Genomic DNA, 23,222 nt, shown 5'->3' on the forward strand with positions numbered 1-23,222 from the left:
GTGTAACCAGACATATCTTTATTGTGTTATATGTGTAACCAGACATATCTTTATTGTGTTATATGTGTAACCAGACATATCTTTATTGTGTTATATGTGTAACCAGACATATCTTTATTGTGTTATATGTGTAACCAGACATATCTTTATTGTGTTATATGTGTAACCAGACATATCTTTATTGTGTTATATGTGAACTGTAACCAGACATATCTTTATTGTGTTATATGTGTAACCAGACATATCTTTATTGTGTTATATGTGTAACCAGACATATCTGTATTGTGTTATATGTGTAACCAGACATATCTGTATTGTGTTATATGTGTAACCAGACATATCTTTATTGTGTTATATGTGTAACCAGACATATCTGTATTGTGTTATATGTGTAACCAGACATATCTTTATTGTGTTATATGTGTAACCAGACATATCTTTATTGTGTTATATGTGTAACCAGACATATCTATGTGTATTGTGTTATATGTGTAACCAGACATATCTTTATTGTGTTATATGTGTAACCAGACATATCTTTATTGTGTTATATGTGTAACCAGACATATCTTTATTGTGTTATATGTGTAACCAGACATATCTTTATTGTGTTATATGTGTAACCAGACATATCTTTATTGTGTTATATGTGTAACCAGACATATATTGTGTTATATGTGTAACCAGACATATCTTTATTGTGTTATATGTGTAACCAGACATATCTGTTATTAACCAGACATATCTTTATTGTGTTATATGTGTAACCAGACATATCTTTATTGTGTTATATGTGTAACCAGACATATCTTTATTGTGTTATATGTGTAACCAGACATATCTTTATTGTGTTATATGTGTAACCAGACATATCTTTATTGTGTTATATGTGTCAGACATATCTTTATTGTGTTATATTGTGTTATATGTGTGACATATCTTTATTGTGTTATATGTGTAACCAGACATATCTTTATTGTGTTATATGTGTAACCAGACATATCTTTATTGTGTTATATGTGTAACCAGACATATCTTTATTGTGTTATATGTGTAACCAGACATATCTTTATTGTGTTATATGTGTAACCAGACATATCTGTATAGTGTTATATGTGTAACCAGACATATGTGTAACCAGACATATCTTTATTGTGTTATATGTGTAACCAGACATATCTTTATTGTGTTATATGTGTAACCAGACATATCTGTTATTGTGTTATATGTGTAACCAGACATATCTAACCAGACATATCTTTATTGTGTTATATGTGTAACCAGACATATCTTTATTGTGTTATATGTGTAACCAGACATATCTTTATTGTGTTATATGTGTAACCAGACATATCTTTATTGTTTATATGTGTTATATTGTGTTATATGTGTAACCAGACATATCTTTATTGTGTTATATGTGTAACCAGACATATCTTTATTGTGTTATATGTGTAACCAGACATATCTTTATTGTGTTATATGTGTAACCAGACATATCTTTATTGTGTTATATGTGTAACCAGACATATCTTTATTGTGTTATATGTGTAACCAGACATATATTTATTGTGTTATATGTGTAACCAGACATATCTTTATTGTGTTATATGTGTAACCAGACATATCTGTATTGTGTTATATGTGTAACCAGACATATCTTTATTGTGTTATATGTGTAACCAGACATATCTTTATTGTGTTATATGTGTAACCAGACATATCTTTATTGTGTTATATGTGTAACCAGACATATCTTTATTGTGTTATATGTGTAACCAGACATATCTTTATTGTGTTATATGTGTAATCCAGACATATCTGTATTGTGTTATATGTGTAACCAGACTTTATTGTGTTATATGTGTAACCAGACATATCTTTATTGTGTTATATGTGTAACCAGACATATCTTTATTGTGTTATATGTGTAACCAGACATATCTTTATTGTGTTATATGTGTAACCAGACATATCTTTATTGTGTTATATGTGTAACCAGACATATCTGTATTGTGTTATATGTGTAACCAGACATATCTTTATTGTGTTATATGTGTAACCAGACATATCTTTATTGTGTTATATGTGTAATCAGACATATCTTCATTGTGTTATATGTGTAACCAGACATATCTTTATTGTGTTATATGTGTAACCAGACATATCTTTATTGTGTTATATGTGTAACCAGACATATCTTTATTGTGTTATATGTGTAACCAGACATATCTTTATTGTGTTATATGTGTAACCAGACATATCTTTATTGTGTTATATGTGTAACCAGACATATCTTTATTGTGTTATATGTGTAACCAGACATATCTTTATTGTGTTATATGTGTAACCAGACATATCTTTATTGTGTTATATGTGTAACCAGACATATCTGTATTGTGTTATATGTGTAACCAGACATATCTGTATTGTGTTATATGTGTAACCAGACATATCTTCATTGTTTAATTTGTGAACAGTAACCGGACGTATTTTTATTGTGTTACATGTGAACCGTTTCCGGATGTCGTAGAATAATAGAACGTTTGAATATAAATTACAACACACTGACGTCAATAATGAAAGTATGTATGTGTTACAAGGGAAAAATGCGGAAACTAATTTAAATAAACACATATTTATATAGAGCTGTTATTAGCTGCATCATCATGGTAATAACGTACTCAAGAATGTTTTCTTTTTATTTCAGAGCTACATCATTACTTAGCCGTGTTTAAAACATATGTAGATATAAATAAAGCGAAAATAATGGATCACTTGATTTTCCTTCCAATCCGTCACGATACATTGCAAGGTGTTCTAACTTCAAAGGAGTGTTACTCAGTGTGTAATAATGTTGTGGGTTTTGTTGTTTATATCGTATACCGTGTGACTTTATCAACCAAAAGTGTGTCGCTGAATTGTCTACATTTATTTTCTAAATCTTACTGCATACAACGTATGTAATAATAGCGACAGAACGATACATTATACCTGTGAATTATCTCCAATTGGTCCCCATTGCCCCCCCCCCCTCCCCCCCTCAGCCCGACCCCCTCCAGATAATCTCATATTGATACCACGTTTAAAGATAAGATATCATGTTTTCCAAGGGCGAGTTTGGCAGTACGTGGAAGGACTGGTAGAAGAACACTGCCAACTGGCGCTGTCACTCATTTTAGATCTCCTGCCCGACTGGGGTTGTCACACGCTCTACACGTCACGGTCGACTGGGAATGTAACAACCTATGGCTGTCACACTGTATAGGTCATTTTCTAGACCTCACAGGTGAAGAGGCTGTATCACGCTCTAGATTTTAAAGTCGAAGAATCTGTTTCTCGCTCTAGATCTCACAGCTGAAAAGGCTGTTTCACGTTCTAGATCTCTCAGCCGAAGAGGCTGTTTCACGTTCTAGATCTCACAGCCGAAGAGGCTGTTTCACGTTCTAGATCTCACAGCCGAAGAGGCTGTTTCACGTTCTAGATATCACAGCCGAAAAGGCTGTTTCACGTTCTAGATCTCACAGCTGAAAAGGCTGTTTCACGTTCTATACATCACAGCCGAAGAGGCTGTTTCACGTTCTAGATCTCACAGCTGAAAAGGCTGTTTCACGTTCTAGATCTCACAGCCGAAGAGGCTGTTTCACGCTCTAGATCTCACAGCTGAAAAGGCTGTTTCACGTTCTATATATCACAGCCGAAGAGGCTGTTTCACGCTCTAGATCTCACAGCCGACTGAAGATGTTATAGACTCTAGAACTCACAACCTACTCTTTCACACGTACTAGATCTCACAGCCGCGTTAGAGTGTCTCATGATCTGGATCTTACGACCGACAGAAGTTAGTGATCAATTTTAGTTGTTACCAGTAAAGGGTCACAGTGTCCTTGTGAGAGGCCCTCGCAGGTCACTTTACACGCAGCTCCCGTCTCACTATCTTGATAAAAGGCAACATTCTGTAACAAGAGAAAGCACGACAAGTTTTTCCATTAGGTGGTAAACATATATATGACTATGATCAGCCGAAAACTTAAACATACATAAATAGTATATTCGCTGTCTAGAATTATTTCAAAAGAATTTGAATGAAATATTATAACACGGGAAAGAAAACTCTTTCTGTCGATCTCATATTCAAACATGCATCGCATTTGTGTGTTTCACATGAATATGTATTAGGAATACAGAACAAGTGTAGAAATTCATTTATCATACAAATAATGTACCAACACCATAAAGCTACCGTTAACATATAAATTAAGTGATGACCACTGCGTGATATTAACATTTGTCTAAAGTGATGACCACTGCGTGAAATGAACATTTGTCTAAAGTGATGACCACTGCGTGAAATGAACATTTGTCTAAAGTGATGACACTGCGTGATATTAACATTTGTCTAAAGTGATGACCAATGCGTGATATCTGTCAATCACTGACTAAAATATCTCTAGCTATCTCTAATTTTATTTACCAATATAGAATGACCTTGTTCTGATCATCAATGGAGGTCACGTGAGGTTTAATAGGGTGATATTGTCCACCATTATATAATATATTTCCTGTTATCTATACCACACCATCACGTTGTCCTGGTTATATTACCTGTTATCTATACCACACCATCACGTTGTCCTGTATATATTACCTGTTATCTATACCACACCATCACGTTGTCCTGTATATATTACCTGTTATCTATACCACACCATCACGTAGTTCTGTATATATTACCTGTTATCTATACCACATCATCACGTTGTCCTGTATATATTTCCTGTTATCTATACCACACCATCACGTTGTCCTGTATATATTACCTGTTATCTATACCACACCATCACGTTGTCATGGTTATACTTCCTGTTTTCTATACCACACCAAAACGTTGTGCTGGTTATATTACCTGTTATCTATACCACACCATCACGTTGTCCTGTATATATTACCTGTTACCTATACCACACCATCACGTTGTCATGGTAATATTTCCTGTTATCTATACCACACCATCACGTAGTTCTGTATATATTACCTGTTATCTATACCACACCATCACGTTGTCATGGTAATATTTCCTGTTATCTATACCACACCACCACGTTGTCTGTATATATTACCTGTTATCTATACCACACCATCACGTTGTCCTGTATATATTACCTGTTATCTATACCACACCATCACGTTGTCCTGTATATATTACCTGTTATCTATACCACACCATCACGTTGTCCTGTATATATTACCTGTTATCTATACCACACCACCACGTTGTCCTGTATATATTACCTGTTATCTATACCACACCACCACGTTGTCCTGTATATATTTCCTGTTATCTATACCACACCACCACGTTGTCCTGTATATATTTCCTGTTATCTATACCACACCATCACGTTGTCATGGTTATACTTCCTGTTTTCTATACCACACCAAAACGTTGTGCTGGTTATATTACCTGTTATCTATACCACACCATCACGTTGTCCTGTATATATTACCTGTTACCTATACCACACCATCATGTTGTCATGGTAATGTTTCCTGTTATCTATACCACACCATCACGTAGTTCTGTATATATGACCTGTTATCTATACCACACCATCACGTTGTCATGGTAATATTTCCTGTTATCTATACCACACCATCACGTAGTTCTGTATATATTACCTGTTATCTATACCACACCATCACGTTGTCCTGTATATATTACCTGTTATCTATACCACACCATCACGTTGTCATGGTAATATTTCCTGTTATCTATACCACACCATCACGTAGTTCTGTATATATTACCTGTTATTTATACCACACCATCACGTTGTCCTGTATATATTACCTGTTATCTATACCACACCATCACGTTGTCCTGTATATATTACCTGTTATCTATACCACACCATCACGTTTTCCTGTATATATTACCTGTTATCTATACCACACCATCATGTTGTCCTGTATATATTTCCTGTTATCTATACCACACCACCACGTTGTCATGGTTATACTTCCTGTTTTCTATAGATAGAAGATAAGTACCCTAATACTTTGTTTAGTTGATTACAGTAGCAGGAACAGAAACAATTTTAAATATATATCGACATTTATAGACTGTTACACAGGAAATAATTTACCGCCAGCAGAAAATCTCAGGTAAATCCAAATACAACAGCAAAACGTAATAACAGAGAGTAGCATAACTATAGAATATATCTAATGATGACGACGACGCTTCTGCTGCTGATGATGATGATGATGAGGAGGAGGAGGAGGAGGAGGAGGAGGAGGAGGTGGAGGAGGACTAGATGATGAGGAGGAGGAGGAAGAGGAGGAGGACTAGATGATGATAATGAGGAGGAGGAGGAGAAGGAGGTGGAGGAGGACTAGATGATGATGATGATGATGATGAGGAGGAGGAGGAGGAGGAGGAGGAGGAGGAGGACTAGATGATGATAATGAGGAGGAGGAGGAGAAGGAGGTGGAGGAGGACTAGATGATGATAATGAGGAGGAGGAGGAGAAGGAGGTGGAGGAGGACTAGATGATGATGATGGTGATGATGATGAGGAGGAGGAGGAGGAGGAGGACTAGATGATGATAATGAGGAGGAGAAGGAGAAGGAGGTGGAGGAGGACTAGATGATGATGATGAGGAGGAGGAGGAGGACTAGATGATGATGATGATGAGGAGGAGGAGAAGGAGGTGGAGGAGGACTAGATGATGATGAGGAGGAGGAGGAGGACTAGATGATGATGAGGAGGAGGAGGAGGAGGAGGAGGAGGACTAGATAATGATGATGATGATGAGGAGGAGGAGGAGGAGGAGGAGGAGGACTAGATGATGATAATGAGAAGGAAGTGGAGGAGGACTAGATGATGATGATGATGATGATGATGATGATGATGATGATGATGATGATGATGATAACTTACTTTATGGATAGGAATGTTTACTTTCTGTAGAATCTTTTTTCCATCCTTATTCATTCTAGTCACGTATACATCGCGAAGTTCGTTCTTATTATCAACCAGTTTTAAAGATAGACTAACAGGTTTTTCACTTTGCATCAATTCTATGCCCATGTTGAGATTGTAGGGCATGGTGATTGTCATTCTGTCAGGTGTTGTGTTGTCCCTGGTTTCTACAATGGCTACATCAACTGGATCAACTGGTGGTTCTGTTACATCTGTAAAATGCATGCAACACTAATTAAAAACTTTAATAAAGTTTTGGGTAAATTTCATTATGACGGCCATCTTGATGACGCAATGTTAACATATATTTTCGTGATCAGGACGTCATGGGGCTTCAGAAAAATATCGGTTCGGGGGTTTGTGGAGGGGAAGGGGGAGGGGGGTGGACAGTGGCCCTTCTAGCTCCGGACTATAATCATATTTCTCTTCATCTTCATTGTTAATTTGCGCTGACGAAGTACGACCTTCAAATCTGACAGCATTATGTTAAGTTTAATTCAGTTTTGATATTCCTGTTTATCTTACGGTGGTTTAAACCGGGGACAAATTACGTTTTTGTGTTAGAACATTGCGGGCAGAATATATAAATATTCTCTCGTGATAAACGTAAGTGTAATTCTGCCAACAGGTGACTTTCTCGAGCCCGTAGGTACCGCCATTACTCCCCTGACGTAATGCTAAACTCGCCACTATTTTGTTATAAAATTTCTGCGTGTGAACTTAGTGACGTTTTGTCATAGCGTGGCTCTTCGGCAGTCATACTGACGACATGCATACAAGGTATTTCACGGTTAGTTGTATTATAGATTCCAATGAAATTATATATAAAATTTGACATTTTCTTATTATTTCAATATTCGGTTGCACCCGCGTATAAGAGCACGTTGAACTGAAACATTAATTTTTTATTGAGTACGAACTTTTATCTTTCGGCTTGATTTAAAGCTATCATATGCAATCATTATTACATTTTAATTGTTGGTTGCGTGTCGCGTTTAGGAGTATGCTACATTAAACCGAAATGTTATTTTCTATTGACTGCAAACTTGTATCTTTGGGCTTGACTTGAAGTTTTCATATAAAATTACAACAACGGGAAATCGTTTGTGTATGAGTCGATTTATCATAGTAAATCATTGGACTATCGTCACGGTGTGACACAAGTAAAACCTGTTGCCGTATACCTAACAAGATCAGACTTTTTTCTCGTCGTCACTGAACCTTTACACATGGATCTATAGTAGGGTTAAGTACCCATAACATAAACATGGTTTCATAATAATTAATTAGCTCTGTGATGAGAAAAAATCTGACATTATGAAGATAATATACATTATTCCGTTCATATTAGTCAGAAATACAGGATCTTAGTTAATTTTTTTTCATTTCTAAAGAATATTTCAGGAAACGAGACAGACAAGATTTAATGTTTGATTACCTTGGTGATATTTGAAATCTGAATGTTTGAAAGATAAAATGTGGAGGAGAAAATAAAAGAAAGAAACCCATTTTGCTAAAATCAATTAAGACATCAATCAATCTCTGACAGGGAAAGATCATATCTTAGGGATATATTACATAAGTGATATTTAGAAAGAAATTAAAGCGTTAGATCAGTCGTACACAGTCTGTTAATGTCTGATGACCAGTATATATACAGTGGTACACGGTCTGTTAATGTCTGATGACCAGTATATATACAGTGGTACACGGTCTGTTAATGTCTGATGACCAGTATATATACAGTGGTACACAGTCTGTTAATGTCTGATGACCAGTATATATACAGTGGTACACAGTCTGTTAATGTCTGATGACCAGTATATATACAGTGGTACATATGTCTGATGACCAGTATATATACAATACTGTTAATGTATATATACATACACGGTCTGCAGATATATATACAGTGGTACACGGTCTGTTAATGTCTGATGACCAGTATATATACAGTGGTACACGGTCTGTTAATGTCTGATGACCAGTATATATACAGTGGTACACGGTCTGTTAATGTCTGATGACCAGTATATATACAGTGGTACACGGTCTGTTAATGTCCGATGACCAGTATATATACAGTGGTAGTCTATTTTAGGTCGTCTGTGGTTATAGTTGCGATGTCTTTGAAAAAATGGATAAGGAACACATACTTTAACTTTTTCATTTGCATAAATGTCGTCGATTTTTGTTAAGTAATTAAACGGCATTAAAAATCGTTTAATTACCTAGGATGATAGACATAAATTACCTATATTTGTCGTTTATAATGTTACCGTAACACAAGGTATTAGCACTGGAATTTGAAACAGTATTGGTTGGCTAAATATTAATACTTTGAAGAACCGTGTTACAACGTATTGAAATTCTAATCTGTAGCGTTATACACCTTATATATTTAATGTACACAAGTAATGGGACAGGTATCGATGATTGTGTGTTATCTCTCTGATGGTTTAGTAAGAAGCTTGTAAACCTCAGTACGTGTTTCATACAGTGTCAGACAAGATATTTTAAACTTCTTTCCATATATCTGCATTTTAAATGTTATGTACACGACTGCAACTGGTGTTTTACACCTCAGTTTTAATCATTTCTATTTTAAGAGGACATCATGACCAAACAATGAAGATTACTGTGACCTCATAATGAGACATGTCGAAAACGAGGTCAATATCTGAAGCCACATAGATATTTACATCGATGAGTAATACTAGTGTAACAACGTATCTGATCTTCAGTTCAAATTAAATGCAATAAAGTATAAGATATTGAAAGACAATGGAATTTTGAACAGCTTTATCACATCACGTTTAAACCACTGGATAAAAAAGCTGTCTTTTGTAATTAAACAGTTACATTCATTTCTACAACGATAGACGTACATGTGATGAAAACATTCGGTTTGTGGTGTATAAAAAAGTGTCCAGTTTGTGGTGTATAAAAAATGTCCAGTTTGTGGTGTATAACAAAGTGTCCAGTTTGTGGTGTATAACAAAGTGTCCAGTTTGTGGTGTATAACAGTGTCCAGTTTGTGGTGTATAACAAAGTGTCAAGTTTGTGGTGTATAACAAAGTGTCCAGTTTGTGGTGTATAACGAAGTGTCCAGTTTGTGTTATAACAAAGTGTCCAGTTTGTGGTGTATATCAAAGTGTCCCGTTTGTGGTGTATATCAAAGTGTCCAGTTTGTGGTGTATAACGAAGTGTCCAGTTTGTGGTGTATAACAAAGTGTCCAGTTTGTGATGTATATCAAAGTGTCCAGTTTGTGGTGTATAACAAAGTGTCCAGTTTGTGGTGTATATCAAAGTGTCCAGTTTGTGGTGTATATCAAAGTGTCCAGTTTGTGGTGTATATCAAAGTGTCCAGTTTGTGATGTATATCAAAGTGTCCAGTTTGTGATGTATAACGAAGTGTCCAGTTTGTGGTGTATAACGAAGTGTCCAGTTTGTGGTGTATATCAAAGTGTCCAGTTTGAGGTGTAAAACAAAGTGTCCAGTTTGAGGTGTAAAACAAAGTGTCCAGTTTGTGGTGTATATCAAACTGTCCAGTTTGTGATGTATATCAAAGTGTCCAGTTTGTGATGTATAACAAAGTGTCCAGTTTGTGGTGTATAACAAAGTGTCCAGTTTGTGGTGTATAACAAAGTGTCGAGTTTGTGGTGTATATCAAAGTGTCCAGTTTGTGGTGTCTAACAAAGTGTCCAGTTTGTGATGTATAACAAAGTGTCCAGTTTGTGGTGTATAACAAAGTGTCCAGTTTGTGGTGCATAACAAAGTGTCCAGTTTGTGGCGTATAACAAAGTGTCTAGTTTGTGGTGTATAACAAAGTGTCCAGTTTGTGGTGTATAACAAAGTGTCCAGTTTGTGGCGTATAACAAAGTGTCCAGTTTGTGGTGTATAACAAAGTGTCCAGTTTGTGGTGTATAACAAAGTGTCCAGTTTGTGGTGTATAACAAAGTGTCCAGTTTGTGGTGTATAACAAAGTGTCCAGTTTGTGGTGTATAACAAGTTTGTGGTGTAAGTGTCCAGTTTGTGGTGTATAACAAAGTGTCCAGTTTGTGTATATCAAAGTGTATGGTGTATATCAAAGTGTCCAGTTTGTGGTGTATATCAAAGTGTCCAGTTTGTGGTGTATATCAAAGTGTCCAGTTTGTGGTGTATATCAAAGTGTCCAGTTTGTGGTGTATATCAAAGTGTCCAGTTTGTGGTGTATATCAAAGTGTCCAGTTTGTGGTGTATATCAAAGTGTCCAGTTTGTGGTGTATATCAAAGTGTCCAGTTTGTGGTGTATATCAAAGTGTCCAGTTTGTGGTGTATATCAAAGTGTCCAGTTTGTGGTGTATATCAAAGTGTCAAGTTTGTGATGTATAACAGTGTCCAGTTTGTGGTGTATAACGAAATGTCCAGTTTGTGGTGTATATCAAAGTGTCCAGTTTGTGGTGTATATCAAAGTGTCCAGTTTGTGGTGTATATCAAAGTGTCCAGTTTGTGGTGTATAACAAAGTGTCCAGTTTGTGGTGTATATCAAAGTGTCCAGTTTGTGGTGTATATCAAAGTGTCCAGTTTGTGGTGTATATCAAAGTGTCCAGTTTGTGGTGTATATCAAAGTGTCCAGTTTGTGGTGTATAACAAAGTGTCCAGTTTGTGGTGTATAACGAAGTGTCCAGTTTGTGGTGTATATCAAAGTGTCCAGTTTGTGGTGTATATCAAAGTGTCCAGTTTGTGGTGTATATCAAAGTGTCCAGTTTTGTATAACAAAGTGTCCAGTTTGTGGTGTAACAAAGTGTCCAGTTTGTGGTGTGGTGTAACAAAGTGTCCAGTTGTCCAGTTTGTGGTGTATAATCAAAGTGTCCAGTTTGTGGTGTATCCAGTTTGTGGTGTATATCAAAGTGTCCAGTTTGTGTCCAGTTTGTGGTGTATAACAAAGTGTCCAGTTTGTGGTGTATAGTGTCCAGTTTGTGGTGTATATCAAAGTGTCCAGTTTGTGGTGTATATCAAAGTGTCCAGTTTGTGGTGTATAACAAAGTGTCCAGTTTGTGGTGTATAACAAAGTGTCCAGTTTGTGGTGTATATCAAAGTGTCCAGTTTGAGGTGTATATCAAAGTGTCCAGTTTGTGGTGTATAACAAAGTAAGTTTTCAGTTTGTGGTGTATATCAAAGTGTCCAGTTTGTGGTGTATATCAAAGTGTCCAGTTTGTGGTGTATATCAAAGTGTCCAGTTTGTGGTGTATATCAAAGTGTCCAGTTTGTGATGTATAACAAAGTGTCCAGTTTGTAGTGTATAACAAAGTGTCCAGTTTGTGGTGTATAACGAAGTGTCCAGTTTGTGGTGTATATCAAAGTGTCCAGTTTGTGGTGTTTATCAAAGTGTCCAGTTTGTGGTGTATAACAAAGTGTCTAGTTTGTGGTGTATAACAAAGTGTCCAGTTTGTGGTGTATAACAAAGTGTCAAGTTTGTGGTGTATAACGAAGTGTCCAGTTTGTTTGGTGTATATCAAAGTGTCCAGTTTGTGGTGTATATCAAAGTGTCCAGTTTGTGGTGTATATCAAAGTGTCCAGTTTGTGGTGTATATCAAAGTGTCCAGTTTGTGGTGTATATCAAAGTGTCCAGTTTGTGGTGTATATCAAAGTGTCCAGTTTGTGGTGTATAACAAAGTGTCCAGTTTGTGGTGTATAACAAAGTGTCCAGTTTGTGGTGTATAGTTTGATCAAAGTGTCCAGTTTGTGGTGTGTCAGTTTGTGTATATCAAAGTGTCCAGTATGTGGTGTATAACAAAGTGTCCAGTTTGTGGTGTATATCAAAGTAAGTGTCCAGTTTGTGGTGTATATCAAAGTGTCCAGTTTGTGATGTATATCAAAGTGTCCAGTTTGTGGTGTATAACAAAGTAAGTGTCCAGTTTGTGATGTATATCAAAGTGTCCATATCAAAGTGTCCAGTTTGTGGTGTATATCAAAGTGTCCAGTTTGTGGTGTATATCAAAGTGTCCAGTTTGTGGTGTATATCAAAGTGTCCAGTTTGTGGTGCATAACAAAGTGTCCAGTTTGTGGCGTATAACAAAGTGTCCAGTTTGTGGTGTATATCAAAGTGTCCAGTATGAGGTGTATAACAAAGTGTCCAGTTTGTGGTGTATATCAAAGTGTCCAGTTTGAGGTGTATATCAAAGTGTCCAGTTTGTGGTGTATAACAAAGTGTCCAGTTTGTGGTGTATATCAAAGTGTCCAGTTTGTGGTGTATAACAAAGTGTCCAGTTTGTGGTGTATATCAAAGTGTCCAGTTTGTGGTGTATAACAAAGTAAGTGTCCAGTTTGTGGTGTATATCAAAGTGTCCAGTTTGTGGTGTATAACAAAGTAAGTGTCCAGTTTGTGGTGTATATCAAAGTGTCCAGTTTGTGGTGTATATCAAAGTGTCCAGTTTGTGGTGTATATCAAAGTGTCCAGTTTGTGGTGTATAACAAAGTGTCCAGTTAACAAAGTGGTGTATATCAAAGTGTCCAGTTTGTGGTGTATAACAGTAAGTGTCCAGTTTGTGGTGTATATCAAAGTGTCCAGTTTGTGGTGTATATCAAAGTGTCCAGTTTGTGGTGTATATCAAAGTGTCCAGTTTGTGGTGTATAACAAAGTGTCCAGTTGTGGTGCATAACAAAGTGTCCAGTTTGTGGTGTATAACAAAGTAAGTGTCCAGTTTGTGGTGTATAACAAAGTAAGTGTCCAGTTTGTGGTGTATATCAAAGTGTCCAGTTTGTGGTGTATATCAAAGTGTCCAGTTTGTGGTGTATATCAAAGTGTCCAGTTTGTGGTGTATAACAAAGTGTCCAGTTTGTGGTGTATAAAAAAGTGTCCAGTTTGTGGTGTATATCAAAGTGTCCAGTTTGTGGTGTATAACAAAGTGTCCAGTTTGTGATGTATAACAGTGCCCAGTTTGTGGTGTATATCAAAGTGTCAAGTTTGTGGTGTATATCAAAGTGTCCAGTTTGTGGTGTATATCAAAGTGTCCAGTTTGTGATGTATAACAAAGTGTCCAGTTTGTGGTGTATATCAAAGTGTCCAGTTTGTGGTGTATATCAAAGTGTCCAGTTTGTGGTGTATAACAAAGTGTCCAGTTTGTGGTGTATATCAAAGTGTCCAGTTTGTGGTGTATATCAAAGTGTCCAGTTTGTGGTGTATATCAAAGTGTCCAGTTTGTGGTGTATAACAAAGTGTCCAGTTTGTGGTGTATATCAAAGTGTCCAGTTTGTGGTGTATATCAAAGTGTCCAGTTTGTGGTGTATATCAAAGTGTCCAGTTTGTGGTGTATAACAAAGTGTCCAGTTTGTGGTGTATATCAAAGTGTCCAGTTTGTGGTGTATAACAAAGTGTCCAGTTTGTGGTGTATAACAAAGTGTCAAGTTTGTGGTGTATATCAAAGTGTCCAGTTTGTGGTGTATATCAAAGTGTCCAGTTTGTGGTGTATAACAAAGTGTCCAGTTTGTGGTGTATATCAAAGTGTCCAGTTTGTGATGTATAACAAAGTGTCCAGTTTGTGGTGTATAACGAAGTGTCCAGTTTGTGGTGTATATCAAAGTGTCCAGTTTGTGGTGTATATCAAAGTGTCCAGTTTGTGGTGTATAACAAAGTGTCCAGTTTGTGGTGTATAACAAAGTGTCCAGTTTGTGGTGTATAACAAAGTGTCCAGTTTGTGGTGTATAACAAAGTGTCCAGTTTGTGGTGTCTAACAAAGTGTCCAGTTTGTGGTGTATAACAAAGTAAGTGTCCAGTTTGTGGTGTATAACAAAGTGTCCACTTTGTGATGTATAACAGTGCCCAGTTTGTGGTGTATATCAAAGTGTCAAGTTTGTGGTGTATATCAAAGTGTCCAGTTTGTGATGTATAACAGTGTCCAGTTTGTGATGTATATCAAAGTGTCCAGTTTGTGGTGTATAACAAAGTGTCCAGTTTGTGGTGCATAACAAAGTGTCCAGTTTGAGGTGTATAACAAAGTGTCCAGTTTGTGGTGTATATCAAAGTGTCCAGTTTGTGGTGTATATCAAAGTGTCCAGTTTGTGGTGTATAACAAAGTGTCCAGTTTGTGGTGTATAACAAAGTGTCCAGTTTGTGGCGTATAACAAAGTGTCCAGTTTGTGGTGTATAACAAAGTGTCCAGTTTGTGGTGTCCAGTTTGTGGTGTATAACAAAGTAAGTGTCCAGTTTGTGGTGTATAACAAAGTAAGTGTCCAGTTTGTGGTGTATATCAAAGTGTCCAGTTTGTGGTGTATATCAAAGTGTCCAGTTTGTGGTGTATATCAAAGTGTCCAGTTTGTGGTGCATAACAAAGTGTCCAGTTTGTGGTGTATAACAAAGTGTCCAGTTTGTGGTGTATATCAAAGTGTCCAGTTTGTGGTGTATATCAAAGTGTCCAGTTTGTGATGTATAACAGTGTCCAGTTTGTGGTGTATATCAAAGTGTCCAGTTTGTGGTGTATAACAAAGTGTCCAGTTTGTGGTGTATAACAAAGTGTCCAGTTTGTGGTGTATAACAAAGTGTCAAGTTTGTGGTGTATAACGAAGTGTCCAGTTTGTGGCGTATAACAAAGTGTCCAGTTTGTGGCGTATAACAAAGTGTCCAGTTTGTGGTGTCCAGTTTGTGGTGTATATCAAAGTAAGTGTCCAGTTTGTGGTGTATATCAAAGTGTCCAGTTTGTGATGTATATCAAAGTGTCCAGTTTGTGGTGTATATCAAAGTGTCCAGTTTGAGGTGTATATCAAAGTGTCCAGTTTGTGGTGTATAACAAAGTGTCCAGTTTGTGGTGTCCAGTTTGTGGTGTATAACAAAGTAAGTGTCCAGTTTGTGATGTATATCAAAGTGTCAAGTTTGTGGTGTATAACGAAGTGTCCAGTTTGTGGCGTATAACAAAGTGTCCAGTTTGTGGCGTATAACAAAGTGTCCAGTTTGTGGTGTATAACAAAGTAAGTGTCCAGTTTGTGGTGTATAACAAAGTGTCCAGTTTGTGGTGTATAACAAAGTGTCCAGTTTGTGGTGTCTAACAAAGTGTCCAGTTTGTGGTGTATAACAAAGTAAGTGTCCAGTTTGTGGTGTATAACAAAGTGTCCAGTTTGTGGTGTATATCAAAGTGTCCAGTTTGTGGTGTATATCAAAGTGTCCAGTTTGTGGTGTATATCAAAGTGTCCAGTTTGAGGTGTATATCAAAGTGTCCAGTTTGTGGTGTATAACAAAGTGTCCAGTTTGTGGTGTCCAGTTTGTGGTGTATAACAAAGTGTCCAGTTTGAGGTGTATAACAAAGTAAGTGTCCAGTTTGAGGTGTAAAACAAAGTGTCCAGTTTGAGGTGTATAACAAAGTGTCCAGTTTGTGGTGTATAAAAAAGTGTCCAGTTTGTGGTGTATAACAAAGTGTCCAGTTTGTGGTGTATAACAAAGTGTCCAGTTTGAGGTGTATGAATAAGTGTCCAGTTTTTGGTGGATATTAAAGTGTCCTGTTTCAAATGTCAAAAAAGTGTGCAGTTTGTGGTGTATAACAAAGTGTCCAGTTTAACGTGTCTAAAAGAACGTCCATGTAGATGTGTATATCAAAGGTTAGAAGTTTCGAGTTTGAGATTTATTTAAAAAAGTCTATTTTGAGGTGTATAACTTTTTCTTTTGAGTATTGTGACACCGATTCAAGTTGGACGTATTTTACTAATTTTCCTGTTTGTATAACAAAATATCCTCATTAAGGCTGGTTACAAAGTTCTGGTTTGAAGTGTATGACAACGTTTCTGGTTAGAAGTGTATTAAAAAATCTTCTGGGTTGAAGCGTATATCAAACTTTTTGTTTCTGGTTTGAAGTGTATTACAACTTTTCTGCTTTGAAGTGTATGAAAAAATTTCTAGCTGGAACTGTATGATCAACTTTCTGGTTTGAAGTGTATAACAAACTTTCTGGTTTGAAGTGTATGACAAACCTTCTGGTTTGACGTATATAACAAACTTTCTGGTTTGACGTGTATGACAAACCTTCTGGTTTGAAGTGTATGACAAACTTTCTGGTTTGACGTGTATGACAAACCTTCTGGTTTGAAGTGTATGACAAACCTTCTGGTTTGAAGTGTATAACAAACCTTCTGGTTTGAAGTGTATGACAAACCTTCTGGTTTGACGTGTATAACAAACTTTCTGGTTTGACGTGTATGACAAACTTTCTGGTTTGACGTGTATAACAAACTTTCTGGTTTGAAGTGTATAACAAACTTTCTGGTTTGACGTGTATGACAAACTTTCTGGTTTGAAGTGTATGACAAACCTTCTGGTTTGAAGTGGATGACAAACTTTCTGGCTTGACGTGTATGACAAACCTTCTGGTTTGACGTGTATGACAAACCTTCTGGTTTGACGTGTATGACAAACCTTCTGGTTTGAAGTGTATAACAAACCTTCTGGTTTGAGATGTATGACAAAATTTCTAGCTTGAAGTGTACGATAGACTTTCTGGTTTGAATTTGATGACAACCTTTCTGTTTCAAGTGAATTACATTGTTTTGGATTTGAAGTGTATGACAACCTATCTGGTTAGAAGTGTATGACAAACTTTCTAGTTTGAATTTGATGGCAACCTTTCTGTTTCAAGTGAATGACATTGTTTTGGATTTGAAGTGTATGACAAACATTTTGGTTTCAAGTGAATGACAAAGCTTTTAGTTTGAAGTGTATGACAAACCTTCTAGTTTGAAGTGTATGACAACGTTTTTGGTTTGCAGTGTATGACAAACATTTTGGTTTCAAGTGAATGCCAAAGCTTTTAGTTTGAAGTGTATGACAAACCTTCTAGTTTGAAGTGTATGACAAACTTGCTGGTTTGAAGTGTATGACAAACTTTCTAGTTTGAAGTGTATGACAAACTTTCTAGTTAAAAATGTATGACAATCTTTCAGGTTTGAAGCATATGGCAAACTTTCTACTTTGAAGTGCATGAATTTTTTTTTTCATTTTGGTGTGTGGCAAAGGTTCTGGTTTGAGGTGTATGACAAAACTTTCTAGTTGGATGTGTATGACAAATTTTTTGGTTTGATTTGTATGACAAATTTTCTGGTATGAAGTGTATGACAAACTTTCTGGTTAGAAGTGTATGACAAACTTTCTAGCTGGAACTGTATGACAAACATGCTGGTTTGAAGTGTATGACAAACTTTCTAGTTTGAAGTGTATGAAAAAGTTTCTGGTTTGAAGTGTATGGCAAACTTTCTAGTTAAAAGTGTATGACAATCTTTCTTTTTAGAAGTGTACGACAAACTTTCTGGTTTGAACTGCATGAAAACGTTTCTGGGTTTTGGTGCGTGGCAAATGGTCTGGTTTGAGGTGTATAAAAAGGTTCTAGTTTGAAGTGAATGACAACGTTTTTGGTTTGAAGTGTATGACAAACATTTTGGTTTCAAGTGAATGACAAACTTTCTAGTTTGAAGTGTATGACATACTTTCTAGCTGGAACTATGACAAACTTATTGGTTTGAAGTGTATGACAAATTTTCTTGTTTGAAGGGTATGGCAAACTTTCTTGTTTGAAGGGTATGGCAAACTTTCTAGTTGAAAGTGTATGACATACTTTCTAGCTGGAACTGTATGACAAACGTGCTGGTTTGAAGTGTATGGCAAACTTTCTACCTTGAACAGCATGGAAACATTTCTGGGTTTTGGTATGTGGCAAATGTTCTGGTTTGTGTTGTATGAAAAGGTTCTGGTTTGAAGTGTATGACAAAGTTTCTGGTCATAAGTGTATAACGAAATTCTGGTTTGGAGAGTATGTCAAACTTTTTGGTTTGGAGAGTATGTCAAACTTTCTGGTTTGAAGTGTATGACAAAGTTTCTGGTTTGAAATGAATGACAACCTTTGCGGTTAGAAGTGTATGACGAACTTTCTAGTTTGAAGTGTATCAAAAAGTTTCTGGTTAGAAGTGAATGACAACGCTTTTGGGTTGAAATATATGACGACCTTTGCGGTTAGAAGTGTACGACAAACTTTCTAGTTTGAAGTCTCTGGTTAAAAGTGTATGATAAACTTTTTAGTTTGAAATGTATGAAAAAGTTTCTGGTTTGAAGTGAATGGTGTGTATAACAAAGTGTTATATGTGATGTGTATAACAAAGCGTTATATGTGATGTTTATAACAAAGTGTTATATGTGATGTGTGTAACAAATTGTTACATGTCATATGTGTAACAAAGTGTTATATATGATGTGTATAACAATGTGTTATATGTGATGTTTATAACAATGTGTTAGATGTGGTGTGTATAACAAAGTGTTATATGTGATGTGTATAACAAAGTGTTATATGTGATGTGTATAACAATGTGTTATATGTGATGTGTATAACAAAGTGTTATATGTGATGTGTATAACAAAGTCTCATGTTTGATTTGTATAACAAAGTGATATATGTGATGTGTATAACAATGTGTTATATGTGATGTGTATAACAAAGTGTTATGTTTGATGTGTGTAACAAAGTGTTATATGTGATGTGTATAACAAAGTGTTATATGTGATGTTTATAACAATGTGTTAGATGTGGTGTGTATAACAATGTGTTATGTTTGATATGTGTAACAAAGTGTTATATGTGATGTGTATAACAAAGTGTTATATGTGATTTGTATAACAAAGTGTTATATGTGATGTGTATAACAAAGTGTTATATGTGATGAGTGTAACAAAGTGTTATATGTGATGTGTGTAACAAAGTGTTATATGTGATTTGTATAACAAAGTGTTATATGTGATGTGTATAACAAAGTGTTATATGTGATGTGTGTAACAAAGTGTTATATGTGATGTGTATAACAAAGTGTTATATGTGATGTGTATAACAAAGTGTTATATGTGATGTGTGTGTATAACAAAGTGTGTTAGTGTTATATGTGATGTGTATGTGTTATATAACAAAGTGTTATGTGATGTGTGTAACAAAGTGATGTGTGTAACAAAGTGTTATATGTGATGTGTATAATAACAATGTGTTATGTTTGATGTGTGTAACAAAGTGTTATATGTGATGTGTATAACAATGTGTTATGTTTGATGTGTGTAACAAAGTGTTATATGTGATGTGTATAACAATGTGTTATGTTTGATGTGTGTAACAAAGTGTTATATGTGATGTGTATAACAAAGTGTTATATGTGATTTGTATAACAAAATGTTATATGTGATGTTTATAACAATGTGTTATATGTGATGTGTATAACAAAGTGTTATATGTGATGTGTGTAACAAAGTGTTATATGTGATGTGTATAACAAAGTGTTATATGTGGTGAGTATAACAAAGTGTTATATGTGATTTGTATAACAAAATGTTATATGTGATGTTTATAACAATGTGTTAGATGTGGTGTGTATAACAAAGTGTTATATGTGATGTGTGTAACAAAGTGTTATATGTGATGTGTATAACAAAGTGTTATATGTGGTGAGTATAACAAAGTGTTATATGTGATGTTTATAACAATGTGTTAGATGTGGTGTGTATAACAAAGTGTTATATGTGATGTGTATAACAAAGGTGTTATATGTGATGTTTTTTCGATATAACAAATGTAAAGTTTGAAGTGTACTAAAAATATATTGCATATTCTATATATTATCATGTCAAGCTGATATGTAGGTTAAGGTGGAATGCCCAGTTCATGACATAATAAATTCTGGCATCCATTATGAATATTTGGTGTTGTAACAGTATAATTAGTTTAACATGGAACAAAGCGTTTAGATGGTTCTGAAACCATAAAGTCTTGTTTAGATATACTGCTATCGGGATTATTTTTGTGCCATGTTTCGAGCCGAAATATTGATACCTGTTAAACATAGTGTCTGTATAAACAGTAGGCGTATGTATTTCAGCCTGACATTAATTACCTGACTACACCGGAAGGCTTGTCATTTGTCATTACACTAAGTATGACAGGCCTAGAAAAGAAATAAGACAAACATCACTTACCTGTATTTAGAAATTGGCATCGTGATACAAGCGTATACTGGAGTAGAATCAATGTCGCTATGAAAATCCTCATTGTTTGAACGAAAATCACTACCACTGAGATATATTGTAATGACGCTCGGAGTGTTTTATTCCGGATAGAAGTGGATGACGTTAGACGTGTGTTACGATGTGATGTATGTCGGGGAATCCCCCCGTGACATTAGAGCAGCGAGGCGTGATAAACATACTTATTCATACGTACACATCAGTCCTAGAGGTTTTCTTAACTTACCATTGTCTCCCGAAACATCACAGCTGATTGGGCTATGCCAAGGCTTACCCATTACGTCACGCGCGTTAATACACTCTTGTGTATTATCACAGCTTCGCTTAATTAATGATCTCGTATTTTATACGGTAAATAAAAAAATGTGAAAACGTAAAATACAGACCAGATATACATAAAATAAAGTCTCTAAAGTTTTGAATAGTTCAATAACTTAAAATATTTCTCCAGTTCAATATGCACTTATAAATAGCTTAAACAAACTACAGTTAACACTTCCTTTTGTTTATCGATTTCTGTGACATCACGTAACGGACAACAGTCGTTTAGCAATCGTGTTGTTGATGTCACGAAGAATGACGTCATTATTTCCATTATATCGCCGAAGATTTGAAATTATCTAAAATTCGTTTTTGTATCGTAGGTTCTTTCTGTGAGATAACTTTTCTTACTATCTAATCACTGTTTTTTCTAAAGTTATATAACATTTATTTCTACTATTCTATCTTTACCTATAATTTGATATTATTGCTGTTTTAAAAAACAGTCAAACTTCGTTGAATCGAACTTCGATAATTCGAATTTCTCGATGTATCAAAGTTTTTGTCCGTTCCCGAATTTTATTCTTATATATTACTACTAACGTACCCCATTATGAATCGAAGCTTTATAAATTGAACTTTTCGATGTAACAAAGTTTTTCACGGACCGTAAGATATAAACCAACACTGTCATTGACACCTCATGATTCGAACATTTATTAGTACTGTACAAAGTATTTTTTGGCCCAGCTGCAAAATTGCACACACTTCAACGAAGAATGCTACCTGACAATGGGATTACCTTAGCCCGCTACATTGGCTCTGTGTTACGAGGTTAGCTAATGACTGGGCACAGTTAGAATTTAATTGCTTACTTACAAGCCATGATGTTTCATCAAATATAATGGGACATCGTGTGATGGTCACCGCCGCCATTGTGGTGATAGTATTTAGTTAGGCATATTCAGTTAGGTATAATTTACGGAATTGTGAAAACAATCGGAGGAAATCCTATCACTTGTATGATGATTTCATTCATTCCCAAAGTGTCACATTTCAGTTTTAAACATAAAAGCACGAGAAACACGTTGATTTATCAGTCAATTATGCGTTCTCCGATTGATTCAGGCTGGCCGTCGTCAGAACATCGACAAACATTCTTGTATTTTCTATGACCGAAGATGTGTGATGTTAGTACTGTCATTTCTGGACAAAATACATTATGATATTAATTTGCATTCTTTTGAATGAATTAGTTCCTATAAGTCTTGAAATAATTACTGTAACACTTGCAGACCATTTTAATGCTGTGCGCCGTTTTATTTAAAATCGATCCGTAAAATACATATACTTTGTGACAGGAAGGCGCGACCGTATACCTAACCACGCTTTATCAATATCTCCTTGATTTCTATGTAAAGTTATTTTTCTATGAATGAAAATGTTATAAGATGAAAATGCATATTTTTATTTATACGTGTGATGTGGTATTTGTTGTGTTTGTTCAGGAAGAAACATCGTGGAAACGTCGATATAGCTCCCCTGGAATGATTCGAAGTCTCGATGTATCGAAGTCATTTTGGTAGTCCTTCGAAATTCTAAGTTTGACTGTAATGCATATATAATACACACGCGTTAATTTTACTACAGTAATAACACACACGCGTTAATTTTACTACAGTAATAATACACATGAGTTAATTTTACTACAGTAATAATACACATGAGTTAATTTTACTGTGTAATAATACACATGTGTTAATTTTACTACAGTAATAATACACAGGAGTTAATTTTACTGTGTAATAATACACACGAGTTAATTTTAGTAATAATACACACGAGTTAATTTTACTACAGTAATAATACACATGAGTTAATTTTACTACAGTAATAATACACATGAGTTAATTTTACTGTGTAATAATACACCTGTGTTAATTTTACTGCTGTAATAATACA

General features: G+C 35.5%; 1 protein-coding gene across 1 annotated transcript in view; it reads right to left on the bottom strand.

Moving 5' to 3' along the window:
* Positions 1-22,196, bottom strand: part of LOC132548006 (uncharacterized) — a 55,710-nt gene extending 33,514 nt beyond the window's left edge. The window contains exons 1-3 of the mRNA XM_060211820.1: positions 22,136-22,196; positions 6,944-7,197; positions 3,867-3,956 (exon numbers count right to left, since the gene is read on the bottom strand). Coding sequence (XP_060067803.1) covers positions 3,867-3,956; positions 6,944-7,197; positions 22,136-22,196 — 405 coding nt within the window. The remainder of the gene's footprint in view (positions 1-3,866; positions 3,957-6,943; positions 7,198-22,135) is intronic.
* Positions 22,197-23,222: the final 1,026 nt, after the last annotated feature.

Source organism: Ylistrum balloti, unplaced genomic scaffold, assembly GCF_031769215.1.
Source record: "Ylistrum balloti isolate Yb309-2 unplaced genomic scaffold, AGI_CSIRO_Ybal_v1 Utg369994, whole genome shotgun sequence".
In the NCBI taxonomy this organism is placed as follows: domain Eukaryota; kingdom Metazoa; phylum Mollusca; class Bivalvia; order Pectinida; family Pectinidae; genus Ylistrum; species Ylistrum balloti.